The sequence below is a fragment of the Aquarana catesbeiana genome, linkage group LG02 (genome assembly GCF_042186555.1).
Source record: "Aquarana catesbeiana isolate 2022-GZ linkage group LG02, ASM4218655v1, whole genome shotgun sequence".
Taxonomy (NCBI): Eukaryota; Metazoa; Chordata; class Amphibia; order Anura; family Ranidae; genus Aquarana; species Aquarana catesbeiana.
Window position 1 is genome coordinate 606,540,269 of NC_133325.1, and position 13,573 is coordinate 606,553,841.

Here is a 13,573-nt window from a genome sequence, read left to right on the forward strand (position 1 = left end):
CTAGCAATTGCCCTGCCCCCAATGTAATGGAGATGATTGTATTTCATACCAGGAGATCAGGCTAGGGTGACAGCCATGGGTCTCTTCATAGATACAGTGGAGGAGTGATGTAGCCACCCAGGAATGATGGACCTATTTGAGAACAAATGTGTCTCAATGGATATACTCTAGTAAATCAAGAGAGTTTGACTACTATGGGAGGTGGGGACCTCACTGTATTGCTACATATGGGTGTCCCAATCATTTAAAGCGTATCAAAAGTATAATATCATTTTTATCTTAATGCATTCTCTTTAAGGTAAAAAAGCACCCTAGCCCCCCATGCCCTTAATCGCCTACCTGTCTCCTGTCACCGCTCCAGGGCTGCCTCCAGCACCACTCCCCCCACTTCCTGTTTTCACAGAAGAAGCTGAGGGCAGTAGAGCCATGGGCTCTTGCTGCTGTCAGTCAAGGGGTGTCTCTTGCTGACACTGTATATGTCGATTGATGCACACAGCTCAGCCCAAAAGTGTGCACATACAGGTGCCTGCTTAGGACCTGGAGTACTAAAGAGGAAGCGGGAGCAGGGAGGAGCTGATAGCACTGTCAGGGGACTGCCAGATGTGTAGAAGAGAGTGCTTTCTGTGCAATGTGGTTGCACAAAGCAGGCATATATATAAAATATTTTTTTTATTTTTTTTTTTTTAAATTGGACTTTGGCACCCCATTTTTCTAAATATTGGATTTCCATTTTTCTTGAAATATCATACAGATAGGTGGATCTACTATGCAGCAGGGTTAAAGTGGGAAAAATGTAGCAAAGTAGAGCCTGTGTGGCCTTTCCATGAGGCTCGTCCAGCATAGAAGAAATAAATATTCCATTTTTAGCTGGGTTCGAGGAAGTGTGACACACATCTCCAGCTGTGCTGCCCATTTATAAAGAATGTTTATTTGGATCCTTAATTCAGACACAGCACGTTATGAGCCATTCACTCGTTCATCCGCAGCTGACCCAGGATACTGGTTGTGGTTTTGCAGAATAAGGTCTTTCGGGGTTGAACTTGCAAGCCTATGAAATATTTGACTTATGAGGCACTGTAAGATTTGCCTGAGTCTGCCAGATGGATCATTTGTTCTAAAAGAAACTCTGTCAGGCTTTGGCAGGGATGGAGTCTGTAGGCCCAAGAACCAGGGTGGGAATGAATAAATGCAGCATATTTATACGAGTGACAGGTTTAATCGGTTAAGTCCTGGTGATTGATTTCTCTTTTCTTCCCCCTTCATAAAGTAAGCAATGAGTAAGTGGTTTAAATTTTGAAGAAAAGTGTTTCTACCTCTCCACGCTCAGTCATATTGCGATAATATTTGTTTTCTGCCTGTGTCACAGCAACGGTATGAAGTCAGCTAGAGGGCAAGGCTGGTCTTACTGTGAAGCGCGAGGAATTAGGCACAGCTTCATGAGCCACCCAGAAATGCTACACAACCGTCATACATATATCAGTTATATTGGGCATGACATTTTACTTCAACTGTTCTATTCTTTCTGTTTTCCCATCCTACAGTTCACTAACACTAATGCCGCGTACACACTATTGGAATTTCCGACAACAAATGTTCGATGTGAGCTTGTTGTCAGAAATTCCATCGTAGGCTCCATCGGACATTTGCTGTCGGAATTTCCAACAACAGATATTTGAGAGCTGGATCTCAAATTTTCCGACAACAAAATCCGTTATCGTAAATTCCGAGCGTGTGTAGACAATTCAGACACACAAAATTCCACGCATGCTCTGAATCAAGCACTGGCTATTGAACTTCATTTTTCTCGGCTCATCGTACAAGTTGTACGTCAGCGCGTTCTTGGTGATCAGAATTTCCGACAACATTTGTGCGACTGTGTGTATGCAAGACAAGTTTGAGCCAACATCCGTCGGAAAAAAATCCACGTTTTTTGTTGTTGGAAAATCCGATCGTTTGTACACGGCATTACAGTTCTCCCCACCTCCAACCTAGGACTGCACAGTCAAAGGAGCAGCAAGAGACTGATCAGCTCTCTCTGTCACTCCAATTTCTCCTCCTATGAGCACACTACAGCACAACTGATTGGCTCCTTGCGCTGCTTTAAACACCGGCAAAATTGTGGCTTAGTTCATTCCCTAGAATGTTTTTATGGTGGCGAGACCCCCCCCCCCCCTATTAATTATATTAAAATCCAACATTTTGAGTTGTCAACAAAGAAGAATTCAATGGTGACAACCAGGGTGGATAAAAATCTGTTTAAAAAAAAAAAAATCGGAATTTTTTTTTTTTATTTATTTAAATAAGATTTTTTAGATTTTTATCAAATTTATTTTAATAAAATGCTTTTGGGGTAAAAATCTATACAGATAGTTTTGTATTTAAGATAAAAAAGAAAAACACACACACAAAAAGATAGTGTGAGACTCAGCGCTAAAAAACCTAATGGTTGCAAGAGTGGTGAAAAACCAGCTCACTCTTGAGTATAATAAAAAATTATATTAAAAGGAATAGAAAATGTTGAATAAAAAAATTGAAAATAAAGATGCAAATAAAAAATGCGAGAAAGTCAATCTTGATAAGAAAGTCAATCTTGATACAAAGTTCTAGGGGGTGAACCCCTTTAATATGTCTTTGGTGTGAATGCTGCAGATTTTTTACTTTTTTCTATAAAACATAGCCAATTAATTTTTTTTTTTAATCAAATTTCTTCATCAGTTTCGGCCAATACAGTTGGGCAAAAAAGTATTTAGTCAGCCACCAATTGTGCAAGTTCTCCCACTTAAAAAGATGAGAGAGGCCTGTAATTGTCATCATAGGTATACCTCAACTATGAGAGACAAAATGTGGAAACAAATCCAGACAATCACATTGTCTGATTTTTGAAAGAATTTATTTGCAAAATATGGTGGAAAATAAGTATTTGGTCACCTACAAACAAGCAAGATTCCTGGCTTTCACAGACCTGTATCTTCTTCTTTAAGGGTCCTTTCACACTGGGGCGGGGGCGTTGTCGGCGGTTAAGCGCCGCTATTGTAAGCGGCACTTTACCGTCGGTATTCGGCCGCTAGCGGGCGGTTTTACCCCCCTGCTAGCGGCCGAGAAAGGGTTAAAACCACCGCAAAGCGCCTCTGCAGAGGCGCTTTGCTGGCGGTATAGCTGCGCCGTCCCATTGATTTCAATGGGCAGGAGCGGTGAAGGAGCGGTATACACTCCGCTACTTCACCGCTCCGAAGATGCTGCTAGCAGGGACTTTTTATCCCGTCCTGCTAGCGCACCACTCCAGTGTGAAAGCCCTCGGGGCTTTCACACTGGAATTAAAGCAGCGGCACTTTCGGGTCGGTTTGCAGGCGCTATTATTAGCGCAATAGCGCCTGCAAACTGCCCCAGTGTGAAAGGACCCTAAGAGGCTCCTCTGTCCTCCACTCATTACCTGTATTAATGGCACCTGTTTGAACTTGTTATCAGTATAAAAGACACCTGTCCACAACCTCAAACAGTCACACTCCAAACTCCACTATGGTGAAGACCAAAGAGCTGTCAAAGGACACCAGAAAAAAAATTGTAGACCTGCACCAGGCTGGGAAGACTGAATCTGCAATAGGCAAGCAGCTGGCTGTGAAGAAATCAACTGTGGGAGCAATAATTAGAAAATGGAAGACATACAAGACCACTGATAATCTCCCTCGATCTGGGGCTCCACACAAGATATAAACCCCGTGGGGTCAAAATGATCACAATAACACAATAAAATCCCAGAACCACATGGGGGGACCTAGTGAATGACCTGCAGAGAGTTGGGACCAACGTAACAAAGGCTACCATCAGTAACACACTACGCCACCAGGGACTCAGATCCTGCAGTGCCAGACGTGTCCCCCTGCTTAAGCCAGTACATGTCTGGGCCCGTCTGAGGTTTGCTAGAGAGCATTTTGATGATCCAGAAGAGGATTGGGAGAATGTCATATGGTTAGATGAAACCAAAGTAAAACTGTTTGGTAGAAACACAACTCGTCGTGTTTCGAGGAGAGAATGCTGAGTTGCAACCAAAGAACACCATACCTATTGTGAAGCATGGGGGTGGCAACATCATGCTTTGGGGCTGTTTCTCTGCAAAGGGAACAGGACGACTGATCCGTGTACATGAAAGAATGAATGGGGCCATGTATCGTGAGATTTTGAGTGCAAACTTCCTTCCATCAGCAAGGGCTGATTGGCTTCTGCTGTGTCCAATCACCAAAGAACCCGTGCAATTACGTGATTTCACGCAGGAGGGCCAACCTGCCACAATATATCTGCGTGGGGCGGTCCAGAAGTGGTTAAAGTAATTGTAAACCGTTTTTTTTTTTTAAATAACAAACATGTCATACTTACCTTCACTGTGCAGCTTGTTTTGCACAGAGTGGCCCCGAACATCCTCTTCTGGGGTCCCTCGGTGGCTCTCGCGACTCCTCCCAGCATCAGATAACCCCCTAGGATCAGCGCTCTACCAAGGGTGTTACCTTGCAGGCGCACTCCCAAGTCCAGCATTTGCGTCCACAGACACGAATGCTGGACTCGGCCCCGCCCCCGGCGCCAGCGTCATTGGATTTGATTGACGGCAGTGGGAGCCAATCAAGAGCAGGGAGCCCATAGAGAGAGAGACAGTGCGTCCCCTCTGACTGAATAAAGGGGTTCAGGTAAGTAAAACGGGGGGGGGGGGGCTAGGGGGCCGGTGACTGCCAGGTGTTTTTTCAGCTTAATGCATAGGATGCATTAAGCTGAAAAAACACGAACCTTTACAACCCCTTTAAAGTGGAGTTCCACCCAAAAAAAAAAAAATCATTAATGTGCATGAAAAAAATTTAAAAACATTTGGAGAAATTTTTTTTTTTTTACTCACCTCTTTAATGCCTGTTGCTAGGGGATGCCTCATAATCTGCCTCTTTCGGTGCCTGGGCTCATGACGTCACTTCCCTCAGCGCAGGAAGGGAGATCAGCTCTCCCGCCTCCCTCTAGGCAATCATCTGGGACACGTGACAGGTCCCAGATGATTGTGCGGCCAGTCACAGCGCGCGGCACGCACATGCGCAGTGGGTGCCTGGCTGTGAAGCCACAGCCGGGCGCTCCCAGTTACAATGCCAGGGCCGCCGAGCGGAGGGGGAGACGGGCGGGGCTTCGTTCCCCCGCATCGCTGGACCCTGGGACAGGTAAGTGTCCAATTATTAAAAGTCAGCAACTGCATTATTTGTAGCTGCTGACTTTTATTTTTATTTTTTAAGCAGAACTCCGCTTTATGGTAAAAAAACACGAGCGTTTACAACCCCTTTAAAGTGGTTCTAAAGGCCGAAGGTTTTTTTATCTTAATGCATTCTATACATTAACATTAAAAAAACTGCTGTGTACAGCAGCCTCCCTCAACCCCCCTAATATTTAACAGAGCCCCATCTTGATCCAGCAATGTTGCACAAAAACCTCCGCTGCCCGTAATTCTTCCTCCTGATTGGCTGAGACACAGCAGCGGTACCATTGGCTCCTGTTGCTGCTAAATCAGAGTCAGTGAGCCAATGAAGAGAGAGAGAAGGGGCGGGGCTGAGCCACTGCTCCGTGTCTGAATGGACACACAGAGCTCGGGTTCCCCCATAGCAAGCTACTTTGTGCAAAACCACTGTACAGAGCAGGTAAGTATGACATGTTTGTTATATTTATACTAAAAAAAAAAAAAAAAAAGACTTTAATATCACTTTAAAATATGCCTTTGATCGTCCTAATGTGCATGGACACATAGGATAACATGTGTAACGGGCTAAACACAAAACCCCTGTAGAAGCAGTGATTTTTTAAGCCAATTTGCATGGACCCTAAGCCCCCCCGGTTGCTGTTAAAATAGTCTGTCACAGCCTGGCATGTTAAAGGAAGTTAAATAAAGAAAAATAGCCATAGGACTACTTTGTTAATGCTTGTGGCAAACTTCAATAATGTATGCAATTTTTAATTTTGTATTTAGAACTACTTTAAAGTCTCGTTTTGTTTTTTTCTATAAAAATAACAAACATGTCTATACTTATCTGCTCTGTGCAGTGAATTTGTACAGAGCAACCCAGATCCTCCTCTTCTCGGGTCCCTCTTATATGCTCCTGGCCGTCCCTCCTGTTCAGTGCCTCCACAGCAAGCAGCTTGTTATGGGTGCACCCGAGTTGAGTCACAGCTCCTGTGTCCATTCAGACACGGTGCTGTGGCCCCCCCTTTCTTTCCTGATTGGCTGACTGATTTTGATTGACAGCAGTGGAAGCCAATGGCGCTGCTGCTGTGTCTCGGTCAATCAGGAGGGAGAGTCTCAGACGGCCAAGGCACTTGTGGACATCACTGGATAGAGGTGGAGCTCAGGTAAGTATTAGGGGAGCTGAGGGGGGCTGCTGCACACAGAAAGCTTTTTATCTTAATGCATAGAATGCATTAAGATAAAAAACCTTCTGCCTTTACAACCACTTTAACCGATTGCCGCCCGCTGGCTGTCATATGACGGCCAGGCGGCGCGGCTCTCGTTCTGGGAGGGCATCATATGAGGTCCTCGACTTCCCTACCGACCAGGGGGCCGTGCGCCGCCGGCGGCAATCACACGCGCCCGCTGTGTCTCTGGGCACCCGATGCGCGTGCCTGGCGGCCGCGATGTCCGCCGGGCACCCGCGATTGCCCGGTAACACGGCAGGACGTGGATCTATGTGTATAAACACACAGATCCACGTCCTGTCAGAGAGGAGAGGAGACCGATGTGTGTTCTCAGTATAGAGCAACACCGATCGGTCTCCTCCCCTTGTGAGTCCCCTCCCCCTTCAGTTAGAAACATTCCCTAGGAACACAGTTAACCCCTCGATCACCCCCTAGTGTTAACCCCTTCCCTGCCAGTCACATTTATACAGTAATCAGTGCATTTTTATTGTACGGATCACTGTATAAATGTGAATGGTCCCAAAAATGTGTCAAAAGTGTCCGATGTGTCCGCCACAATATCGCAGTCACAATAAAAATCGCAGATCGCCGCCATTACTAGTAAAAAAAAAAAAAATTATAAAAATGCAATAAATCTATCCCCTATTTTGTACACGCTATAACTTTTGTGCAAACCAATCAATATACGCTTATTGCGATTTTTTTTTACCAAAAATATGCAGAAGAATACATATCGGCCTAAACTGAGGAAAAAATTTGTTAAAAAAAAAAAAATTGGATATTTATTATAGCAAAAAGTAAAAAATACCTATTTCATTTGGGTACAGTGTTGTATGACTGCGCAATTGTCATTCAAAGTGTGATAGCGCTAAAAGCTGAAAAATGGCCTAGGCAGGAAGGGGGTGAAAACGCACTGTACTGAGATGGTTAAGATTGGACTGGTTACTAGATGTACTGAAAATATGCTTTATACCATTTATATATTCCTATTATAAATGGTATTCCCATGTACACTTAATACATACAAAAAGTCAAATAGTAAAGTAAAAATATTTTTTTTATATCTAAATAGACCAGAATAACTGATGGCCTAACAAACAAAACACTTTCACATCTGCTCCCAGCAATTCTAGTTATCAAACTTTTTGTTATCTCATCAGTCAGGAAATGATGTGAATTGCAGAGGGTAATGGGCCAGCTGTGCTTGTTTTGGCTCTTATGTTTTTGGCAAGATTGGCAGATTATAGACAAATCTTTCCGCTTAACAGTGAAATTATAATTGCTGCTATGTATTCGAGAAATGTTTCTCTGCTTCGAAAGAGGCCTGTGAGACTGTCAGCCTCTTATTTTTGCTGTCATAGAAATCTAAGAAATATTAATAATGTGAATGTTAATGTCTGAAAAGGCATTACTGCCAAAACGACACTTAAACACAAACTCGCAGAGTACCATGCTGTGGGGCCGTTTTGTGCATGACTTCCTATGTAACTAGCTAACTTCAAATGATATAAACAGATTATGTAATACCCAGTGGTGTATTAGAATTTTAATGTGAGTGACTTGTAAATCACACATTTAACTGAGCTTAGAAGTTCTATCCAAACATATATTGTCTTACATTTTATTAATGGCTTGTTCCTTCCACATATAAAATGGGCATAGAAAAGAATCACCCTCCTTTAAAAATAATTACATTTTGTTGCTTTGCAGCTGTATTTACTCTACACTTTACTTATAACACCCAAGTGAAAAATATAACACCAACATGTCCCCAAAAAAAAAAAAAAAAATCAAAAACAGAATCACTGAGTTGGAAAAAGGATCACCCCCCCTCCTAAAATTGACTTGTAAACTCAATCAGGTGCGGCTAATCACCTTTTCAATGGCACACACAGCCATTTGACTTTCAACTGGGATCAGCTGTGGTCATTTTGATTAGCTCAGCATGAAAAGAACTTTCTTGGAGCATTTCAGTCCCTGGTAGTGCAACTGAAGCAAACAATCAACTTTGGGTGGCAAGGTACTGTCAAAAGATCTCAGATAAAGTTGTGGAGAGGCACAGGTCAGGAAATGGATAAAAAAAATTAAAAGGCTTTCTCAATGCCTAGAAACACAGTGAAGTCTATTATTAGGCAGTGGAAGGTATTTGGTACAACACCGACCCTCCTTGGATCAGGACATTGCTCCAAACTGGATGAAAGAGCCAAGAGGAAACTTGTCAGAGGCTACCAAGAGGCCTACAGCAACTCTGAAGCAGTTGCAGAAATTTATGACAATGAGTGTTCATTGTGTGCATGTGACAACAAAATCACAAATTCTGCACAAATGTGGCTTGTATGGGAGGGTTGCAAAAAAAAAAGGCACTCCTCAAGAAAGGCCACATGTAGTCACGACTGAGCTTTTGCCAAAACGCACCTTGAAGATTCTGAGGCCACATGGAAAAAGGTGTTATGGTAAGATGAGACTAAAATCCAATTATTTGGTCTCAACATCAAACAATATGTCTGACGGAAATCCAATACAGCTCACCATCTAAATAGCACCATTCCCATAAAGTTTGGAGGGGGTAATATTTTGGTATGGAGGTGTTTCTCTGTAGCAGGGACTGGGGCACTTGTCAGGATAGAAGGAAAAATGGATGGGGCAAAATACTGTCAAATTCTTCAGAAAAATCTGCTGCCCCTGCTGAAAGCTGTCAATGGGAAGAAGATTTACCTTACAACATGACAATGACCCAAAGCACACAGCAAAAATGTCCACACAGCGGTTGAAGGAGAAAAGGGTGAATGTCCTTGCATGGCCTAGTCAGAGCCCAAACCTAAACCCCATTGAAAATCTATGGAATGACTCGAAGACTGCAGTCACAAATGGTCACCATCAATTTTAACTGAATTTGAGCAGTTCTGCAAAGAAGAGTGGGAAAATATTTCAAAGTCTAGATGTGTTTTTAATTATTTCTGACATGTTGGTGTTATATCTTTCACTTGGATGTTATAAGTTGCACTGATTAAATACAGCTGGAGAAAACAAAAATTGTGTCTGTCTTCATTTCAGGCTGCAAAGGAACAAAATTTGATTATTTTAAGGGGGGGGGGTATTATTTTCTCTACCCACTGTATACAGTAGATATAAATCAGTTTTGCTGTTGTCCATCTTTTCACTTTACCAGCTGCATTCAGACAAGGACTTTTTTTTAACAAAATGGCCGGTGGCTTACATGTTTCTAAATCCAAAGCTTTTTTTTTTATTTTGAATAGGGTAGGAAATAGCTGAAAGCCCTGTTGAGTTTTTATTTAATCTGTGTCCCATTTGAAATATTTCCCTTCACTTCCCGTCTTGAATACACAACAGGAAATTTGTAAATATCTGCACAGTGAGGGAATTCCTTGCTTAGACAGTTGTCACCATGACAAGTGCCCCTATTTCCACTCTATTCTTGTTATGGTGAAGACTCAAAAAATTGTAGTTTCCCTTATTTTCAGCCCCATTACCAATGGTCTCCAGGAGAAGAGGGTGTATCTTTCTAGTGGGGACTCGGATGGTGATATAAACTGGATAGAGGTTTTAATTTCTATGCACTCTATCCAAATCTAAAGAAAAACATTCTGGTCCTAAATACTTTTAAGTAGAACACCAAGAATTGTTCTTTTTAGTTTGTAAGACCCCCACCCTGTGTAAAAAGAAAAATAATACTAATCTGTTCTCAGCCTCTCCATGCTCCAGCGCTTTCCCCAACTTCATCCTCCGTCCAGCACCAGCAGTCCTCTCTGGGCAGAACAGTCCTCTCATCCCATTTTCTGTGAGCCCCAACCTGTTTACAGCATCCCTCTCCTCGGAAAGCATGTCATCACTCAGACGGGGCTCACAGTGCTTCAGCATTGAGCGTTTTCCACATGTCTTTATGCGAGCTGCGCTCATTTGCAGAAGAATGCCTTTTGGGGGTCATGTATCAAGTAGTGTTGAAATCCTGGAGTTCGCTTTAAATTCACTTTTGCTGAGATTTTAATTCATTTGTTTTTGTTTTTTTGTCTTTTTTAGCAATGGCTAAAAAGTACTCCTGGTAAAGTACTTTCAGATTTTAGTAAGATTAAGATGATCTACAGGAAATAGTCATGCAGTAAATTTAGATTATAGCTTCTGTAAAGTAAACCTTTAAAATTCAATTAAATTGTTGCTGTTTAGTTAATTAAACTGGTAGCAGCTACTGTTTGTCACACTGTTAGCTGACTGGTCTAATGCCCATCCACTGGTCATTTTTTAGTCCAGGCATAGCGTGATGACACCAAGGCTTGGAAGTGGGTGTTCCTTATTAGGCCTGTTGCTGTTACCAAACCCTCCCACTTCTGCCTGAGTGTTATAAATGACAGTACAAGCTGTCGTCTGAGTGTAATTTAGCTCCACATGAGATCCACTCTTCTGGTATTAATTACTTGAAAGGTGCTTTTGGCACATTGCAGCAAGACAGAAAGCTGTGTAAGTAGAATCGGGTAGCTTTAGTATGTGTACTCCAGTTATGTTGCCTGCATTGTTGATGGCACGTTATAAGCAAAATCGATTACTGTAACACACTCTAACCAGTACTGTTTAGGTTCTTTTAAGTAAATAAAGAAAACCGATCAAAAACATGGTTGTGTTTAATAGATGTGGCTTGAACGCATTGAAATGCAAGTCAAGGCAAACAGCTAAATACATATTTCAAATGCATATGTGAACTGCCATGCCTGCATCAAAGTGTATAACTCAGTTCAGCAAGTTTACCCATCCAGGCACTATACAAAATCCCCCTGACTATTTACCTTATGCCACTGCAGTCAAAGTAATACACCTTGTTCAGAACTGTGATTGGATTATAGTACTTCCCCTTCCTATGCTAATGTGCAGGGCAGTGGTCTCCAAAATTTTGTCCTAGATACGGCCTTCTGCTTGCGTTTATCCAGCCTTGGGGTGCTATTTTAGTCATTGACACCAATGAAGGGCACAATTCCTGACAATTCCACCAATGATGAGGCACAAGTCCTACAAATTACATCAATGATGGGACACAGTTCCTCCCAATGACACCAACAATGGGGCCCAATGACATCAATAATGGGGGATTGTTAACTTCTTTTGATGCTGGGATATTTTGTACATCTGATGGCCACAGTCTGGCCCCCCTAAAGTCTGAAGGACAGTAAACTGGCCCTTTGTTTAGAGACCCCTGGTGTGGGGGATTACACAAGGCTAGCAGACCTATGTACTTTTAAATAGATAAAAATATTTTTTTTTTAATAAGAAAATCACTGAATTTAATAGGGATCATTTTTATGTAACCTAAACTTGCATTTTTATCTTTTATTTCTTTTTCGTTGTAGGTGGTCAGGCTGCGAAAGTTAGCACAGCAGATTGCAAACTGCAAGCAGTGCATAGAACGATCCACGTCCCTGATATCTCAGGCGGAGCAGTCTTTGAAAGAGGCGGACCATGCTCGTTTCCTCCAGTCAGCCAAGAGCATTACAGAAAGGTACCTTACTTCTGAAAATGTTTTTAGGAATGTAACTTCATGTTTTTGGTCTCCTTAAAGAGAACCTGTTCCTTAACCTTTTACAAGGTGACAGTTTGTCCTAAAAGCACCCTTCCCTCTTATGGTGCTAACGTATGAATGCTACTGCGCTGCTCCATTTATCTGGCATGGCCCTCAGAAATACCCAGTACTTCTGTGTATGGGAGAGCATTTGACCTTCTCGCTTAGGGATAAGACTCAGGGCTCCCACCGGAGGTCAGGGTATGTGGGAGTTTGGGAAAGGTAAGTGTCAGTAGGTTGATGTGCTGGCCTATTAAGAGAACCTGTTGCTTTCCCTGAATGGGTAAAACAATGCATTTGCTTAGACCCCTTTCACACTGAGGCGCTTTACAGGCACTATAGCGCTAAAAATAGCACCTGCAAAGCAGCTGTAAAGCGCCACTCCTCTCACTCCAATGTGAAAGCCCAAGGGCTTTCACACTGGAGCGGTGCACTGGCAGAACGTCAAAAAAAGTCCTGCAAGCAGCTTCTTTGAGGCGCTTTAGGAGCGGTGTATACACCGCTCCTAAAGCACCCCTGCCCATTGAAATCAAAAGCTTTGCCGGCGCCTTTAACCTTTTTTCGGCCGCTAGCGGGGGTTAAAAGCGCCCTGCTAGCGGCCGAAAAAAATCGCCACAAATAGCAGCGCTTTACCACCGACGCCCGGGCGCTACATGTGTGAAAGGGCTTTTAAAGAAAACATTTTTTCCTTAAGGCAAGCCCATTAGTGAGACTCGCATAGCAGTGAACTGATCGGGTGGGCTTATTATTGATCTACATTATATGAGCTATAGGTCATCAATAACTAAAGTTCAGCAGTTGTCCTGTGCTTGATGCATATGACCTACTACCCTTCATTTTGCTCTAGCTCGAAAGCAAAATACCATAGTCTATTGTAATATGTTATAGTGCTTATCATGTTATTAGATACCATTGTAAAGTTTGAGTTAAAAAAAAACCCCTCCATTTTCAATATGTCAGTGATTCAGAACACAACAGCTTCAGTATAATATGTTGTTATCTAACATTGTGCCTTGTTTATTAGATGTTGAAAGGTGCTTACTTAGATTCTATATAGTCTGTTCTCTCAGTATAATTCTTGTGTATACCATTTTTACCATATACCTCTCCCCTTCTATTTTCTAGTCTGCAACAAAAACAAAATCTGATTTGTATAAGGCAGTAACTTGTATGTAGCCAAGATATTTTGGAGAGAAAAACTGCATATGTGTATAATTTATCAAGAAGGTTTCCCAGAAATTCTAAAGTTGGCTTTCATAATCACCAGACTTGGCTCTTCATCCTTTAATTTTTTAGCATGTGAAAGAGATATTAACAGGGAGGAGATCTCAAACACATAGTTTAGTTACAGGAAACATGGAAAATACTTTGATTGCTAATTTAACCTGATTTAACCACAGTTGCGGGAGGTGGGTACATGTAAAGGGGGACCTTCAGAGAGGAAGCTATCCAACCGGTGCCTCTTCCTGACCACAATCCCACCCTTTGACAGGGTGGACATGTCACTTCATCCTGTGGTTAGGTTTCAAGATTGTCAGCTGCAGGGATCTCAGAGCTTCTGACAGGTATTAGGGGTATGAGCAG

General features: G+C 42.5%; 1 protein-coding gene across 2 annotated transcripts in view; it reads left to right on the plus strand.

Annotated features, from left to right (window-relative positions):
* Window positions 1-13,573, plus strand: part of MID1 (midline 1) — a 659,238-nt gene that overhangs the window by 579,053 nt on the left and 66,612 nt on the right. For both annotated transcript variants that reach the window (XM_073616351.1, XM_073616350.1), the window contains exon 5: window positions 11,781-11,929. In XM_073616351.1, coding sequence (XP_073472452.1) covers window positions 11,781-11,929 — 149 coding nt within the window. The remainder of the gene's footprint in view (window positions 1-11,780; window positions 11,930-13,573) is intronic.